Source organism: Lepus europaeus, chromosome 11 (assembly GCF_033115175.1).
Source record: "Lepus europaeus isolate LE1 chromosome 11, mLepTim1.pri, whole genome shotgun sequence".
Taxonomy (NCBI): domain Eukaryota; kingdom Metazoa; phylum Chordata; class Mammalia; order Lagomorpha; family Leporidae; genus Lepus; species Lepus europaeus.
Window position 1 is genome coordinate 83833135 of NC_084837.1, and position 17525 is coordinate 83850659.

Below are 17525 nucleotides of genomic sequence, written 5' to 3' on the forward strand. Positions count from 1 at the left end.
AAGCTAGTATGAAAACAGACCTTCACTATATCAAGTATTGGCTGAGAGGAAAGGACTGAAAAACAGCTTCCTCTACGTTTAGAAATACCTGGGCACTGGCTTATTTTATATATAAAGGCAAAAAGAGAACCAAGGGGCTGGCATTGTGGCACAATACGCTAAACCTCCACTTACCGCACCAGCATCCCATCTAGGTGCTGGTTTGTGTCCTGGCTGTTCTTCCAATCCAGCTCTCTGCTGTGGCCTAGGAAAGCAGCAGAAGATGGCCCAAACCCTTGGGCCTCTGCACCCATGTGGGAGACCCGGAACAAGCTCCTAGCTCCTGGCTTCATATCAGCTCAGCTCCGGCAGTTGCAGCCATTTGGGGAGTGAACCAGCAGATGTAAGACCTCTTTCTCTGTCTCACCCTCTCTCTCTCTGTAACTCTACCTCTCGAATAAATATTTTTTTAAAAAAGGATAAAGAGTCTTTGCTGGTGCCGCGGCTCAATAGGCTAATCCTCCTCCTAGCGGGGCCGGCACACTGGGCTCTAGTCGCGGTCGGGGCGCCAGATTCTGTCCTGGTTGCTCCTCTTCCAGGCCAGCTCTCTGCTGTGGCCCGGGAAGGCAGTGGAGGATGGCCCAAGTGCTTGGGCCCTGCACCCACATGGGAGACCAGGAGAAGCACCTGGCTCCTGGCTTCGGATTGGCACAGCGCGCCAGCCGTAGCAGCCATTTGGGGGGTGAACCAATGGAAAATGACGACCTTTCTCCTGGCTCCTGGCTTCGGATCAGCGCGGTGCACCAGCCGCAGCGCGCCGGCCGCGGCAGCCATTGGAAGGTGAACCAACGGCAAAAGGAAGATCTTTCTCTCTGTCTCTCTCTCTCACTGTCCACTCTGCCTGTAAAAAAAATAATAAAATAAATAAATAAATAAAAAGAAAAAAAAAGGATAAAGAGTCTTGTTCTTTTCTGCATTCCAAGCTGCTGTACAGTTTCCTATTAAGACGATGTAACATACAAGATCTGGATTCCCAATCTATCAGCTTGAGCCTGGAATTTCAACTATCTTGTATTTCATGACTGTGCCTCTTTACTCACCAATATTAAGCAAAGAACAAAAAAGAAAGATAAAAAATATATTACTTTGCTGGGCCGGTGCTGTGGCATAGCGAGGAAAGCCGCCACCTGCAGTACTGGCGTCACATATGGGTGCCAATTTGAGTCCCACTGCTCCACTTCGGATCCAGCTCTCTGCTGTGGCCTGGGAAAGCAGTAGAAGATGGCCCAAGACCTTGGGCCCCTGCACCCACGTGGGAGACCCGGAAGAAGCTCCTGGTTCCTTGCTTTGGATCGGCGCAGCTTCCGGCCACTGTGGCCAAGTGGGGAATGAATCAGCAAATGGAAGACCTCTCTCTCCTTCTCTACCTCTCCTTCTTTGTATACAACTCCAACTTTCAAATAAATAAATCTTTAAAATATATATATATGTATGTATAACTTTGCTATTATGTGTCAATGAGAATGCAGATGAAGCAGCAACATCTACCTAACAAAGGAGCTCAGCTGCATTGGCCTTGTGCAAGCCAGAGAACTTGAAAACCACAAGAGATGACCTTGTCTAATCTTTTAACTTACTGATAAGGAATTAATGGTCACGGGTCTGTGGCTTGACCAAAGCCATATAACTAAGCATTATCAGAGAATCAGATCCTCACTCCTTCCCTTCCTTAGGAGGCCCTACTCCACAGTATAGGCTGAATATCCCTAATATAAAAATCAAAATTCTGATATGCTCCAAAACCCAAAACCTTTTGAGCACCAACATGTTGCCATAAACAACAAATCCCTCGACCTCACATGAGTCACGGTCAACAGGCATACTTGGGTGGGCACAGTGGTACAGGAAGTGATTCAATCACTTGCAATGCCCCCACTCCATATTACAGTGCCTGGTTTGAGTCCCAGCTCCTCTGCTTGCATTGAAGGCTCCTCATAACGCATCCTGGAAACAGCAGCTTATGGCCCAGCCACCCACGTAGGACACAGGGATGGAATTACAGGCTCTTGGCTTCAGCCTGGCCCAGCACCATCTGTTGCAGGCATTTAGGGAGGGAACCAGTGGATAGAATATCTTGTTCTCTGTCTCTTCCTCCCTCTCTCATATTCTGCCTTTCAAATAAATGAATAAATACATTTTTTTAAAAAATGGACATATTAAAAGTACTGCATTAAATTACCTTCAGCATTTGTATATGAGGTTTTTAAAAAACATAAATGAATTCTGTGTTAAAACTTAGGTCTCATTCCCAAAAACATTTCATTATATATATGCAAATATTCTAAAATTTTTAAAAATCTGAAACCCAAAATATTACTGGCCCCAGGCATTTTGAAAAAGGGAAATTCAGTCTGCATCTGGCAGCTGATGGAGAAGTGTCAGGAAGAGGAAGAGCAATACAGGAAACAGCACAGGCTCAGTCTGGTTCAGAGCTACACACTCTGAGGTTCCGATTCCTGGTCTCCACAGCCAACCACTGCCCCCAGCACATCATGGCCTCTGTGTTTATTCCACCTGTCCAATCCAAGTGAGAGCAACAGAGTTCTGAGTGGAGGCTTTTCCTGCCCTTCCACAGCAAATCACTTTGAAAAATCAAAGTGACAAAGGTCTACCTTCCAACACTACTTAAACCAAATTACAAAAGATGCAGCATTTCAACATACCTTCTTCAAATATGTTACTCTCAAAAACAATTACATCTTGGACACACTGCAAATAGCTGAGGGCTATGTAATTCATCTCCTGCTACCAGTCTGTGGGAGACAAAAACCCAGATAATCCTGCATGCCTGTGTAGGCAGCACATGTGTACCAAGCACTTTGAGCCTTTCAAAACCTGATGTACAAACTGGCTGGCAGGTAACAGAAGTAGTCTCAGCATAAACTCAAATTCAAAAAGCTTTTTTTTTTCCTTTAAGAAATCTGTTTGTAAAATAAGAAATGTTTAGCTACTTAATGTTAACTCTACACAAAATTATCACTCTATAAGCCGGCGCCGCGGCTCACTAAGCTAATCCTCCGCCTTGCGGCACTGGCACACCGGGTTCTAGTCCCGGTCGGGGCACCGATCCTGTCCCGGTTGCCCCTCTTCCAGGCCAGCTCTCTGCTGTGGCCAGGGAGTGCAGTGGAGGATGGCCCAAGTCCTTGGGTCCTGCACCCCATGGGAGACCAGGAGAAGCACCTGACTCCTGCCATCGGATCAGCGCAGTGCGCTGGCCATAGCGCGCCTACCACAGCGGCCATTGGAGGGAGAACCAACGGCAAAAGGAAGACCTTTCTCTCTGTCTCTCTCTCACTGTCCACTCTGCCTGTCAAAAATTAAAAAAAAAAAAATTTATCACTCTATATATAATATAAAACTCCCAAAGGCTGAAGGTAGAAGAAGCATACTTATGAAAACAAAATAAAACAAAATAGGCTTTTTTCCATCATTCTGCAAGGTTTGTTTGTCATCACTACTGCATTATTAACAAATACAAAGAATTTTCACATCATTTGTCTCATAAATACCATGTTACACACCCTTTCTGCATATTAGGAAATGGAGGCTTGAAGAATTAAAATATTTTGGGGCTGGCGCTGTGGTGTAGCAAGTAAAGCCGCCACCTGCAACGCCAGCATCCCATATGGGCACCGGTTCAAGTGCCAGCTGCTCCACTTCCAATCCCACTCTCTGCTACAGGCTGAGAAAGAAGCAGAAGATGGCCCAAGTCCTTGGGAGACCCAGAAGAAGCTCCTGGCTCCTGGCTTCAGATAAGTGCAGCTCCGGCCATTGCAGCCATTTGGAGAGTAAACCTGCGGATGGAAGATCTCTCTCTCCGCCTCTGCCTCTCTGTAACTCTGCCTTTCAAATAAATAAATAAATCTTTAAGAAAAAAAGGTAGAAACAGGAAAAAAGATGGCAGCTGTTTTGTTTTTCTCAGCTCCAACTTAAAGGCACTATCCAGGGAGGTGGGTGTTGGGAACAGCAGTTAAGACCCTGCTTGGAAGGCAAATGTCCCATATCAGAGTGCCTAGGGTGGAGTCCCTGCTCTGCTTCTGATCCTGCTTCCTTCAAATGCATGCCCCGAGAGGCAGCAGGTGATGTCCAAGCACTCAGATCCCTGCCACCCAGACAGGAGACCAGGATGGAGTTCAGGGTTCGTGGCTTCAGCCTGGCCCAGCCCAAGCCATTACGGAGATTTGGGGAGCAAACCAGCAATTGGGAAGATCTCTCTCTCTCTGTTGCTCTCTCTTCCTTCCTTTCTCCTTCTCCCTCCCTCCACACAGTCATCACTCTGCCTTTCAAATAAATAAATAAAATGTTTAATTTTTTTAGATTTATTTATTTATTTGAAAGACAGAGTTACAAACAGGCAGAGGCAGAAAGAGAGAGGGAGGTCTTCCATCCACTGGTTCACTCTCCAGATGGCTGCAATGGCCAGAGTTGGGCTGACCTGAAGCCAGGAGCCAGGAGCTTCTTCCACGTGGGTGCAGGGGCCCAAGGACTTGTGCCACCTTCTACTGCTTTCCCAGGCCACAGCAGAGAGCCAGATCAGAAGTGGAGCAGTCAGGACTCAAACCGGCACCCATATGGGATGCTGGCACTGCAGGCAGCAGCTTTACCCTCTATGCCATAATCCCAACCTCTAAATAAAACATTTAAAAAATACAATTAAATAAAGGCAACATTTCTAATTCTTGACATTTGAATAATTTTTGCCTATTGTAGATTTCATTGCCAGTGCCTATACATGTATGAATGTGTGCATTTTTCAAATCATGTTACAGTATTCTGAATGGTAAGCAACTTCCTGAGATCACCCAAAGATCATGCATTCTTACCAACTTGATAACTTTCAGTCACTTCCTAAGACTTCTCTCTCTCAAGTTATACATTTCATAAGAGCAACACACACCCTAAGTCCTTTATTTACTCCTTATGATAGTTGGTTCAACACTCAGAAGGCCTCCTCTTAAAGCAGAAGAAAAACTTGGTATTCTCCTTAGGGCAGGGTTTCTCAACTAACATTTAAGGCTGAATAATTCTTTGTTGCAAAGAGCTGTTGTCTGCATACGAGGATCTTTACAGTGTGGTGTCGCTAGCTCTACCCAGTACGTACCAGTAGCACACATCTCTCACTGTGACAAGCAAAAAATATCTCTGACTTTGCCAAGTATCTCCTGGGAAATAAACTAACCAAGTGTAAACTAAGATGAAGAAACTAAGGTGCAGTAAGGTAAATGATTTGCCAACACAGCAACCTACCAGGTCCAAAACCCAACGATTTCTCAGATTGCAGATTTGCCAACCCTCAGCTTTCACATATTTCAAATAATGTTTACTAATCACAAGGAATATATGGCGACATTGCCAATATTCCAAAGAAACCCTTGATCTCCCCAGAAGGCACTGGATACTTAATTCTGAAAGGTCTGTCTTCACTTCCCTTCCGCATTGTATTTAGTGGTGGGAGGAAAGAGTAAACAAAATTACGCATTGTTGGACAAACCACCGTGAACCAATCATATGATCAAGGACCTGGGTCCTCTCCACAGTTCCTGGCAGCATTCACGGTTCTGTAACAGCACGGCTCAACATAAACATATGCTCCACGCATATAATTACAAATTTTATAATTACAAAGTTTAAGAGCCACGCCAAAAGAACAGTAGGAAGAGGGCAAATGGGTTTTAATAATACATTTAACTTAACCCAATACAAATATTCTCATCGCAACGAAAGTTATTAATATTACACTTCCTTCATTTCATTAAAAGAAATAAACATATTCAAAAGCGCTGTGCTTTTTATGCTTGTAGAATATCGCAATTCAAAGGATCCACACACTGCAAGTGCTCACTAGCTACAGTGGTTAGTGGCTGCCCTAATGAACAGCACAGGTATGTAACGACTAGCTGACCGAATTAAAGGCAGTTTCATTCATTTAAACAGTTGTTTTGGTTTCTCTCCAAAGGTGACAAAATCCGCCAAACTTTTTTAGAGTGAGAAAGTATCCAATATCCTCAAACCTTAACACGTTAATTCAAGCAACTAATTTAGCTCTTTGCAGGATAAGCAAACATACTACTGATTGTCTAGCTTTCCCCCACTTAATCTCCAGCATAAAAAACGTTGGCACGAATTCCTGGGCATGCAACCAAGCAGGCATCTAATTAACGATGATGCTGGTCACGGCTTGAATTTCTCTCTATCCTTCCAAAACAAAACTGAAAGCCCTCTTCACGTTAAGAGAAAAGTATTAAGAAATGACTTCTTCAAAAGCTAAAAGCATTGACAGTAGGAATCCCTAGGGGCACGCCTTTCTGAAGGCGCTTCCCGTCTCTCCCCTCTCCAACCCTGCAGTGCCTGGTACCAAGAAGACAACAGCGAGGGGCAACCTTCCTCTTCTTGTTCCTGGGTGCCACTTTACTGGGCCATGGTCACGAAGCTGTGGTCACTCCACCGAGACGCACGCAGAAATGGTTTTTGGGGTTTTTTTGGGTAAGGCTGCGGCGCTAAAGGGGCCGGGAAGGACGCAACGGGAGGACCCCCGAGGTGGGCAGCGCAGAGCAAGGCAGACCCCGGCCGTGGGGGGACAGGGGAGGTGGGAATCTGGACAGCGCGGGCGTGACCCCGCAGCATCTCCCCGCGACCTGCGAATCCCGGGAAGCCGCGGGAGGCAGGAACGGACAGAGGCTCCCCGCGCCCCGCACCTGACACGCTCCGGAGGTGGCGTCCCCGGCGGGTGGGGGGCACCGGGGCCCCTCAGCGGCCGCCGGCCGCGCCCCGCTCCACTCACCGCCCCAGATCCCCAGCTTCAGCTGCGACTTGTTCAGGTTCTCCACGTAGTCCCCCAGGAAGCGGTTCAGCAGGTCCGCGACCACCGACTCCAGCACCATGGTGGGGCTGAGGCGGAGGGAGGAGGAGGAGGAGCCGGAACCCACTGGGCGCAGCGGAGGGCGGCGACCCGGACCGCGAATGACAGCCCCTCCGGCGCCAGCCCGCCCCCGCGCCGCGCGCGTGACCCCGCGTGTGCGCAGGCGCGTTGCCGCCGCCGCCGCCGCCGCCGTCGCCGTCGCCGCCGCCGGCGCGCCAGAAGTGCGTGGGCCCCGGCAGGACGCCGCGGCCTCCGAGGTGCAGCAGACCCCTCCGGCTGGAGCCCCCAGGAAGTTGGTTTCAGCGCCCGCTGTAGCACCTGTGCCCGGGCGGCCTATACGACACAGAGAACATTCGAGAAGGAAAAGGGCGCGCAGGCGTCCCTAGGCGCCTGGACATCTACGGGGCCGCTCTGCGAGCCCTCCGTCGCCTACTGCTGACCTAGGGCCGGAGGAGATCACTGCCCGAGCGAGGGCGACCCCGGGAGCTTGGCCCGGAGCCGGCGTGCGCGGCTGCCCACGCTGGGAGTCTCCTAAGCAAAGGAAAGGAGACCCCGGCTTCCTGTCCGGCGCCTGGGGCGAGGTCTCGGCTGCCTGTGGGTCTGGAAAGCACCCCTGACTACGGGGTGAGGAGGCGGAGCGGAGCCGCCTCTGGACGGAAGACCGTGTGGGCACTGCTCGGGGTGGCTGCAGAGTCAGCCCTTTCCAGACCGGAGCACTTCCCTTTTTTTTTTTTTTTCTTCCCCTTCTCCCCTGTGAATGCGGGTTAGCCGTTATTTAGGTCACTTTCTTCTATGCTGGCGTGGAACTGTCCCTGGGCCGACCAGCCATTCAGAGCGCGGCTCGTGTACCGCAAGGTCCTGGTGAAATGCAACCACCCCCTGACAAACCAGATCTCGTGAGAGAAATGGAAATTTTTTTTTTTTCTAAAATTTGTTTCAAAAAAAAAAAACTGTGGAGCAACAGTAAACAGAAACTAAGAAATGCTGAGCATAGACACAGGATTTATTAAGTGCTTTGCTAGGATAGGTCTGAAAGAGAAAGGCTGTATTGTTGTTTAAATCGGCTTCTACAGGATCAAATAGAACATTTCCTGAAAGTGCTGGAGATGGAAAAACAAAATAACTAAAAGAAGGAACCAGAGTATTAACAGGTTTATAAATATCCACCTCCTCTTTCACTCCTGCGGGGGGGGGGGGGGGGGGGGGGGATCCTTAACTGTTTGTTTTTCCACTAACCCAAATACCTAGGAGGCACTTTTTTTTAAGATTGATTTATCCGAAAGAGTTGCACAGAAAGAGAGCCAGAGAGAGAGAGAGAGATGTCTTCCATCTGCTGGTTTACTCCCCACTTGGCAGCAACGAGAGCTGCACTGATCAGGATCCAGGAGCTTATTCTGGGTCTCCCATATGGATGCAGGGGCCCGAGCACTAGGGCCATCTTCTACTGCTTTCCCAGGCCACAGCAGATTGTAAGTGGAGCAGCTGGGTCTGCAACCGTTACCCATATGGGATGCCAGCACTGCAGGCAGTGGCTCCACCACTACACCACAGCACCGCCCAGTTAGGGGACACTTTGACGCACAACGCAATGACTGCCATACCTATCTATTCTGTTTTTCCCTTAGCTCCTAAATTCTCATATCTTCCCTATACCATGCAGTCACCCTGATGGTTCTCCCAGTCTCCAGATTTGCCTTGCTCCAATCTCTTGTTCACGCTGACATCAGAATTAGTTTCCCAAAGCACACCTGACCTCAACTTAGTCACCTGCTCAAGAACATACTGGGTCCCAGCTGCTCCTCTTCCAGTCCAGCTCTCTGCTGTGGCCTGGGAAAGTAATAGAAGATGGTCCAAGTCCTTGGGCCCCTACACCTGCGTGGGAGACCCGGAAGAAGCTCCTGGCTCCTGGCTTCTGATCGGCACAGCTCTGGCCATTGCAGCAAACTGGGCTTTTTATATGCCTCATTTCATTTTACAGGCTGAGTATCCTTTATTGGTTGGGACCAGAAATGTTTCAGATTTTGGCATTTGGGGGGTAGTGAAATAATTACATAGACTTCACCAAAGTTCTCTAACAAAAAACTGAAATGTTGCAAAACCTAATCTAAAGTTCTTTTGACTGTCATGTTGGCGCTCATAAGGTTTCAGATTTCTGAGCATTTTGTATTAGGAATACTTAACCTGAATTTTATCTTTCAGTTCCACCTCATGAGCTATAATCTTACCAGTATGCCAACGCAGGCATATTACATAGATCACAAAAAGACCTGTGGGGTAAGTAATGCAGGTAGTATTGTCCACACTCTATAGAAAACTTAAGCTCGGGAATGCTAAATGACTTACCCTAAAGCACACAGCAGCTGTTCATTGCTTCCCTGAGCAGTGTCATATTTTCTCTTTCAGTAAGTACATTTAATCACAGCTAAGCTACTATTTCTCAGAAATATCACTCTGAATAATGGCAGAATAAAACATCCCTCAGAAAAGTAAGCTAAAAATTTTTAGTACAGGGGACAGCATTGTGGTGCAGTGGAGTCAGCTTAGGATGCTGGCTGGCATCCTGTATCAGTGCTGCTTCCAGTCCTGACTGCCCCACTTCCAATCCAGCTCCCTGCTAATGAGTTTAGGAGGCAGAAGATGATGGCCCCAGTGCTGGGGTCTCTTCCACCCACATAGCCGACCAGGACGGAGTTCTTGGCTTCCGTCTAGTCCAGACTTGACTGTTTGCAGCCATTTGGGGAGTGATCCAGCAGATGGCAGATGTCTGCTTCTCCCTCTGTCACTCTGCCTTTCAAATAAATACAGAAATCTTTAAAGAAAAAAAAGTACAATGCTGTTACTATAATATAGTTTTTGAATTTCAGTATTTTCCACTATTAGCATGTATTGAGAGATTGGTATTAGATGTATACAATAATGCCTCAACTCTTATTTCATTAAGAAGTCAGAAATTCCCAATCCCAATTTGAAACAAGCTATAATGTCAGGAAACACCAGTAGCACCCTGGTACACTTTCTGGTACTATGCCAGAAACAATTTGCATGCACAGGTTATCTGAAGAAAATATGAATATTCTCATTCTTAAAGTTCTTCCCCACATTCCAGCTTAAGAACAAGAAGGCTAACAAAGGCAGTTAAAAATTAAACTACAATGAGGGACTGAGTAATAAACACAGCTACAACAAAAGTCAAAATTAGAGGACTTTTTTTACTAATGAACAACTCTTTAAAAGTAAGAAAATTCTAACTTCAAACTACCTTGCACTCCATTTCTCAACCCCTGGAGTTTCTGAAGAAAAACAAAAAGGATTTGGGCAGAAAAAGATAGCAGGAAATGTAGGGGGAAGCTAATATAAGCCACAGCACGATGGCCTGTGTAAAAATGGAGCCAGGTCAACCTGGAGCAAGCACAGGAATAGACTGCACAATTCAGAGCCAGAAGGCCGCTTTAGATCATCTGGGTAACCCAAACCTCACTTGACAGACAGAACTGGGTGCCAGAGAGAATAAAGCCCCATCAGTTACTGACTGGTCTGAGTTAAAAGCCCTGCCTGGACTCCCAGATTTGTATTCTTTACAACATACTTGAGGTGTTGAAATCTCTGTATAAGCCCGAACACTTGCCTTTTATTGGTCATAACCTCTTCTTCCTTTCCTTGAAATGCAGCCTTCTATACACAGGTGTGTGAGTCTGCTTCATTTCTTTTCACTCTGTGCATACCTCTGGTCTCTCCCAAATGGGCCCTTGTTTATGTCTACTTCACTGAATTGTTTTCCAGCTCCATGACCGGATGTTCTGTGGCTCACACTGTGAGCTCAAATGGCCACAGTCTTCCTCTGAGGATTTTTGCATGTCCAGGTATTTGGCCTAACCCTGTTGAACTATCCTCCCAAGTACTGGACAGCTCACACTTCCGTGTTAAGTAAAACATAAGGCTTAACGTGGTCACAGGGAACCAGTCACGTAAGGACACATCTCTCCTGTTTGCAAGAAGTCTTCCACAGGAAATGCTTCCAAGGTGTTACTGAAGATGAACTGTTGGCAAAACAAAACAAATTTGCTTTGGTTGGCTGGACAGAGAAATGTTGTTGAATGAATCTGTGTGTGCATCAGCTAATCTTTGACCAAGCAAACATACATAACAATAATAACAGCTGTTAACTGGCACTTACACTTTGACAATCATTTTCACACATATCTTTTTGACTCTTAGAACAATTTTACGTGGTAGGTATTATTAACCCCACTTTACACCTTGGACTCAAACATGTTAAATAAATTTGCTTAACTTCTTACCCAAATTTTCTGATTGTGAGCTCTGATCTGTCCTCTTTTGAACTACAGGGTCTCTGAGATGTCACTTGTAAAGCCAACAGCAGCTTGTCTCCTGAGAAAAACTGAGAGCACAGGCATATGACCCTTGAATATATAATTAGGTAATCATGCCCCCACAGATTTAGCCCTGGCTAGAGATACCAAGAGATAGAAGTAGCTACTACAGGGCAAGTAAAACCCAGGGACCCACTAATACTTCCCCCAGAGAATATATATAAATAACATTCAATAGCGTCTTTGCTATCTCATCTCACCATTTCTTCCCTTTTCTGATGGATGTACATAGCTGATCCAGTCTTGTACATCCTGGATTCACTTGCCCAGCGTGATGGCAGGAACCCAAGAAGCATTCATAAAATACTGGCTCAAATGAATTAATGAGCATTTGCTCTCTTCTGTAATAAAAAATAAGTTTCATATCTGACATTGTGCTTATCAGTCTCTAAGCTAAACTCTGATGTGCATAATACTCTTGACAACTCTATGGTACCTGCAGGTGGATACTATTATCATTTTTACATTTGATATTGAGGTTTATAGAAAGATTAAGTAACTTGCTCAAGGTCAGAGTGGCCACCATTGTGGAATCAAAATGAGATACAATTTAAGATCTATTTTTCCTTAACCACTATATTCTACAATGCCCCTTCCACTTTATTATTAATACTGCTTCTGTGTATTTAGCACTTATCACGCTCTAGACACAGCAAAAAAATAGTTTATTTACTCCCTATGCCAATTTATACCCATTAGTAGGTATTATTTCCCATCATTTTGTGATTCTGGACAAGTTAATGAACCTCTCAAAGTGTCTCTCATTTATAAAACAAGGATGATCAAAATGTACAGGGTTTTGTGACAGTTCTATAGACCATCACTAAACCAACTGTCTCAGTGCCTTTATGTCCTGGAAACTAGATAAAAATGAGTGTGTGTGTGTGTGTGTGTGTATCCTGAACACGTATTTGCATGAATGCAGCTGAATTCATTGAATATTACTTGGAAAAGTAATTAATTTGCAAGATAGTCTCCAAAGTGGAAATAACACACTGCCAAACTCCGCTCAAAATGCCACAGATCTCCTTCAGCCTGAACTAATGGGAAGCAACTCTTACAGAATGAACACAGGTTAGTTCTGGAAAGGAAGAAAAAGGATCTGTTGCGTGGACACAGCCTAGAAAGGCCACATGTGGTCAGGGGGCCTCCCAAGGATGAGTCGAACAGCACAGATGTCATTGAAACTACATTCATCCAGTCAAAAAATCAGCACACTTGGTTTCAGAAGCAGGTTGAGATTTTTTCTTTTTTTTTTTTTTTATTTTTTTTTATTTTTTGACAGGCAGAGTGGACAGTGAGAGAGAGAGACAGAGAGAAAGGTCTTCCTTTTTGCCGTTGGTTCACCCTCCAATGGCTGCCGCGGTAGGCGCGCTGCGGCCGGCGCACCGCGCTGTTCCGATGGCAGGAGCCAGGTGCTTCTCCTGGTCTCCCATGGGGTGCAGGGCCCAAGCACTTGGGCCATCCTCCACTGCACTCCCTGGCCACAGCAGAGAGCTGGCCTGGAAGAGGGGCAACCGGGACAGGATCGGTGCCCCGACCGGGACTAGAACCCGGTGTGCCGGCGCCGCAAGGCGGAGGATTAGCCTGTTAAGCCACGGCGCCGGCGGTTGAGATTTTTCTAATCGGAGGCACAACACACCTACAATAAAGTGCCCTATCTTAAGTGTACACTAGATGACTTTTTTTTTAAATACCATACATCACACCACTGTAACCCCACCCAGTGCAAGATACAAAGTTTCCAGCACCCCTTAAGGTCTGCCCAAACCCATAGTGGCCAGTGACCAACAAAAAGCATTTAATGGCCAGCACCGTGGCTTAACAGGCTAATCCTCCACCTTGCGGCACCGGCACACCGGGTTCTATTCCCGGTTGGGGCGCCGGATTCTATCCTGGTTGCCCCTCTTCCAGGCCAGCTCTCTGCTGTGGCCCGGGAAGGCAGTGGAGGATGGCCCAAGTGCTTGGGCCCTGCACCCGCATGGGAGACCAGGAGAAGCACCTGGCTCCTGGCTTCGGATCAGCGCGATGCGCCAACCGCGGCGGCCATTGGAGGGTGAACCAACGGCAAAAGGAAGACCTTTCTCTCTCTCTCTCTCTCTCTCTCTCTCTCACTGTCCACTCTGCCTGTCAAAAAAAAAAAAAAAAAAAAAGGCATTTAACACCAGGACTGCAAGGCACAAAACCAAGAACTTCCCGAGACGCGCCACGGGGACTGCTGGATTTGAGGAAGGGTATTGGCTAAGAAACAAACCCAACTTCCGTCTTCATTTTCTTGGAGGAAGTAGAATGCTTCCACGCGTTCACAATCACTGTGTGCGGTGGTCTCCACAGTGATGCCGCGATACCATCGAAACTTAACCCGCTTTTGCCCGTAAGGAAAGAGAAACCTGATCGGAGCTTCCCACACCTCCACCTGTTGCAAGATAAAGAACCAGGGCTCCAGACCCGCGCCGCTGATCCAGCCACGTGGCAGCGGGAAAGAGGCGGGCCTGGAGTCAGGTTACCAGGCGGCAGCGCTCCGAGGCTGGCCCATTGGCCCGCGCTGCCCGCAGCGGATATAAAAGCTCGGACCCGCTGTCCTTGGGTCCGGGTGCTGAACCCCGCCGCGCGCGCTTTGAATTTCAGAGACTGCGCGTCTCGCCCACTCGGTGCCCCGGGCAGAACGCTGTGGACACCCGCCTGGCTCCAAACCCCAGGTACCTTACCAGGGACCCATCCGTTTGCTTAATCCTCCCAGGGGCGGGAGCTGGGAGGAAGGGGCTCTTTACGTCTTAAAGGAGAGAATAAGCCTCAGTTTCCTGCAAGGGATGATCCTTATTTTAATTTTCGCTGTGGACTCGAGTACAAAACTCCCTTAAGAACTGAGAAAACGGTCGCACAAAGCAAAGCGCCTCTCCGCACCGAGGACACAGCGATCAAAGAAGCCAGCACTTCGGGGCCAGCGGGGCGAATGAACATTTAAAACAAGCAGCCCCAAAGTGCACATGCAGCCGAGACTGCATAGGGGGGGAAGACGGTTGGTTTTTAATCACCGAGAAACTAGGGAAGTGAGGTGCAGTTTGCCACTTACCCGGGAGGCAGGGGGAAACACCCCGAGGAGTAAGAGGGGGAACAGAAACGACTGCGCCCGGTGGGACTAGCTCTGACAGCAGCTGTGCGCTTGTGGTTTGCAGGCTAACCAGCTGCAGCGGAGGGCCGCCCCCACTCCCCCACCCCGATCCTGCACCTGACGCCCAATGTGGTGCCTGGAGCGACTCCGCTGGAGTCCCGAGCGTCTCCTGAGGAGCGGAGATGGATTTTTCCCCGGCCGGGCTCGCCTGGCCAGGCCCCGCACGCCCATCGCATGCATGAACGTGCTCACCCCTGATCGCATCCCTGAGTTCTGCATCCCGCCAAGACTCGAACCCAGCCTGGCCTTGGCCGCGCTCCGGAATTCTTGGAGCGAGGAGGCAGGGACCGATGAGAGCGCCGGCCGCACCGACTGGGACCCGCGCTCGCAGGCCGCGCTCTCGCTGCCGCACCTGCCCCGCGCCCGCACCGCCTACGGCTTCTGCGCGCTGCTCGAGAGCCCGCACACCCGCCGCAAGGAGTCGCTCTTCCTCGGCAGCCGTGGTGCCGCGGCGCTCCGCCCCCGGGCTCACACCTACGGCGGCGGCGGTCGAGGAGGGGGAGGAGGAGACGGCGCGCTCGTGGCCCCGCGCTGCCCGCGAGCGCTGAGCGCGGCGCTCGCCACCAGCCCCGCAGCCCCCGGCGGCCACCGGCCGCCCCAGGAAGCGCTCGCCCCGCGGCTCCGCGGCCGCTGCCTCCTGCGCGCCCCCCACGGGCTGCTGAGCCGCGCGCTGCGGGCCCGGGGCAGCCCCGGCCTGGACCGCGCCCGCTCCGTTTCCAGCGGGGACGAAGACGAGGAGCGCGGCGCCCACCCCGGGGCCCCGGCCCCGGCCCCCGTGTCCCCGTCGCCGCCCCCGGGCCCGCGACCCGAGCGCCTGGAGGCCGAGGGCACCGTGGCTCTGGGGCGCGCCGGCTGCGCGCTGCGCCTGGCCGCCGAGTACTGTCCGGGCAGCGGGCGCCTCCGCGTCCGGTTGCTCCGCGCCGAGGGCCCGGCCGGGGGCGGCCCCGAGCCCCGCGCCGTCTGCTGCCGCGTCAGCCTGGTCCTGCAGGCGCCGGGCTCCGCGCGCAAGGCGCGCCGCGCCGTGCTGGGCCGCAGCCGCAAGGGCGCCCTGGACCAGGACTTCTGCTTCGACGGCCTCACGGAGGAGCAGGTGCGCCGCCTGGCCGTGCGCGTCAAGGCCGAGAACAAGGGCCGCGGCCTGGAGCGGGGCCGCCGGCTGGGCCAGGGCGAGCTGCCGCTGGGCTCGCTGCTGCTCCTCTGAGGACGCTGTCTGCCCGCCGGAGGACTGGCGGACACGCGGACGCTGACAGCCACAGTGTACAAAAGAAACGCGCGATTTTTCTAATCGGGCCTTTGTTTAGGTCGAGTGCTTACAGAGGTCGTCCTGGAGTAACCATCACAGGAAAGGATGTGCTGTGCGCAGATACCTTCAAAACTATTTGCAGCCAATGGAATGGGGCTCTGCAGTGTAGCCCTGGGTGCGGGGCCAGTTGCGTTTCACGTGCACCACACGCCGCTGCTGAGAAGTCATGAGCCCCAGGAGATGTGAGGACCGAGGGTGTCTGGGCGATCGACTTGCTGATGTCCTCGGTTTGTTCATTTCCCAATATCCATCGAGACCCTCTGAGGGCGTTTATCCTATCTGAAGCATGAAGACCTCAGATAAGAAAAGGAGCAAATGATCTGTCAGTGTGCACAGCGAGTTATCAGTAAGCACTTCGAGTTATCAGTAAACATCTCGGTGTGGAAATCTTAGGTACACCTCACTGGAAAACCACTAGAGAAAACGAAACATGAGAAATTAAACTAGTGTTCTAAGTTTCAGTAATAGTCATAATAGCTTTCCAAGTATTACTTCTTCAAACAGCCAGCAAATGTAGGCTATGCTATGCCCACTTTACAGATGAGGCTACTGAGGCATAGACTCCCGAGTAGTCATGATCTGAATCTAGGCAATCTTTTACTCATGTCAAAGGGCTCATCTCATTAAAACAGACTGGGCAGTTTCTGAAGTTGTTGCTCTGAGACATCACATTGCTCTTACTCTAGCAAACTGGTTGGAATGAAGATGGTATCACCTCCTGCTCGTAACTTGGGCACTGACTTCAGCTTGTGGGTCTAGGACTGTCTGGGGAGGAAGCTGAGTGGCCCCGGGGGTGCGGGCCTTCGGGCTGGGAGGCAGCTCATCTGTCAGGGCCAGCAGTCTGGAGCTCGCCTACAGCATCCTTCCACCCCTGGCTCGCGGCCGTCCTGGTGTGCTGTGCCAGAGAAGGACTTGCCTTCAGCCCTCGCACCCACGGCCAGGGGTTCCTTCCTTAGGCATGCTGGAAGGCACATGTCCTAAATGAGGGTTGAGGGAGTACAAGACGGTACACTGCGTGGGTGGTGGTATAAATGTGATCCCATGGCCTGTCTGGGCTCAGAAACAGTTTCTGTTTTCCCTTTAGGTGTGGACAGTGTTATCATGGGTGCTTGTGAAAAATTCTATCCAGAAGAGAGTTTTGCAACAAAGGCGTGGATGGAATCTGGGTTATTGTGATGGGTATTCCTAAGGAAGACCCTTGAATGATCTCAAAGAATAATTCTAAACTCAATGAGCCTATCAAAATCAACCATATTCAGAAGCTGGCAGCACTTGCACAATGGAGTCACGGTGGTAGTTTGGTCTAATGTGTCCTTTCATCTAATCAAACCCACTATTTCCCTGGGCCTTCAAACCAACCATTTTTTAAAAATTGTATAACCTTCATGATTTTAGAATGTTGATGGAGTAACTGCTATTGAGTTCACATATGTAGTGGTTTAAAAGGAAAACTGTGAAAACAACTTGACTGTCTGATATTGTTGAGTTTTTCTGTTTTTTTTAAAAAAATAAAAACAATTTGCATTAATGGCTTAAAGTGCAAGATGTTATTCCAGAAAATGTTGCCACCACTATTATCACAAGGTTATATGAATGTTATTTTATTAATGAGACTTTTAAAAAATAATTATTAATTAATTAATTTGAAAGAGAGAGCAACAGAGAAAAGGAGACAGAGAGATCTTCCATCCACTGGTTCACTCTCCAAATGGCAACCAGACAAAAGGCAGGAGATTGGATCCCCATCTGGGTCTCCCATGT

The 17525-nt window shown here is 49.3% G+C and overlaps 2 protein-coding genes and 1 long non-coding RNA gene across 4 annotated transcripts in view; 1 reads left to right on the forward strand and 2 right to left on the reverse strand.

Moving 5' to 3' along the window:
• VPS13C (vacuolar protein sorting 13 homolog C) overlaps positions 1–6983 on the reverse strand; it is a 197979-nt gene extending 190996 nt beyond the window's left edge. For both annotated transcript variants that reach the window (XR_009867321.1, XM_062206048.1), the window contains exon 1: positions 6821–6983. Coding sequence is in view for 1 of the 2 variants with exons in the window: in XM_062206048.1 (XP_062062032.1) it covers positions 6821–6920 (100 nt within the window). In the remaining variant the exon portion in view is untranslated. The remainder of the gene's footprint in view (positions 1–6820) is intronic.
• Positions 6984–10471: 3488 nt separating this feature from the next.
• Positions 10472–13689, reverse strand: LOC133769583 (uncharacterized). Its single transcript, XR_009867214.1, has 3 exons — positions 13544–13689; positions 11197–11297; positions 10472–10935 (listed from the first exon to the last, which is right to left on the reverse strand). It is a non-coding gene; the product is annotated as an uncharacterized LOC133769583 (long non-coding RNA).
• Positions 13690–13892: 203 nt separating this feature from the next.
• On the forward strand, positions 13893–17282 carry C2CD4A (C2 calcium dependent domain containing 4A). The gene is made up of 2 exons (XM_062204790.1): positions 13893–13988; positions 14466–17282. The coding sequence occupies exon 2, from the start codon at positions 14529–14531 to the stop codon at positions 15660–15662; it is 1134 nt and encodes a 377-aa protein (XP_062060774.1). The 5' UTR covers positions 13893–13988; positions 14466–14528; the 3' UTR covers positions 15663–17282.
• Positions 17283–17525: the final 243 nt, after the last annotated feature.

What these genes read in the sequence shown, in the direction of transcription:
- C2CD4A (XM_062204790.1), top strand. Translation starts at nt 14,529, where the DNA reads ATGTGGTGCCTGGAGCGACTCCGCTGGAGTCCCGAGCGTCTCCTGAGG.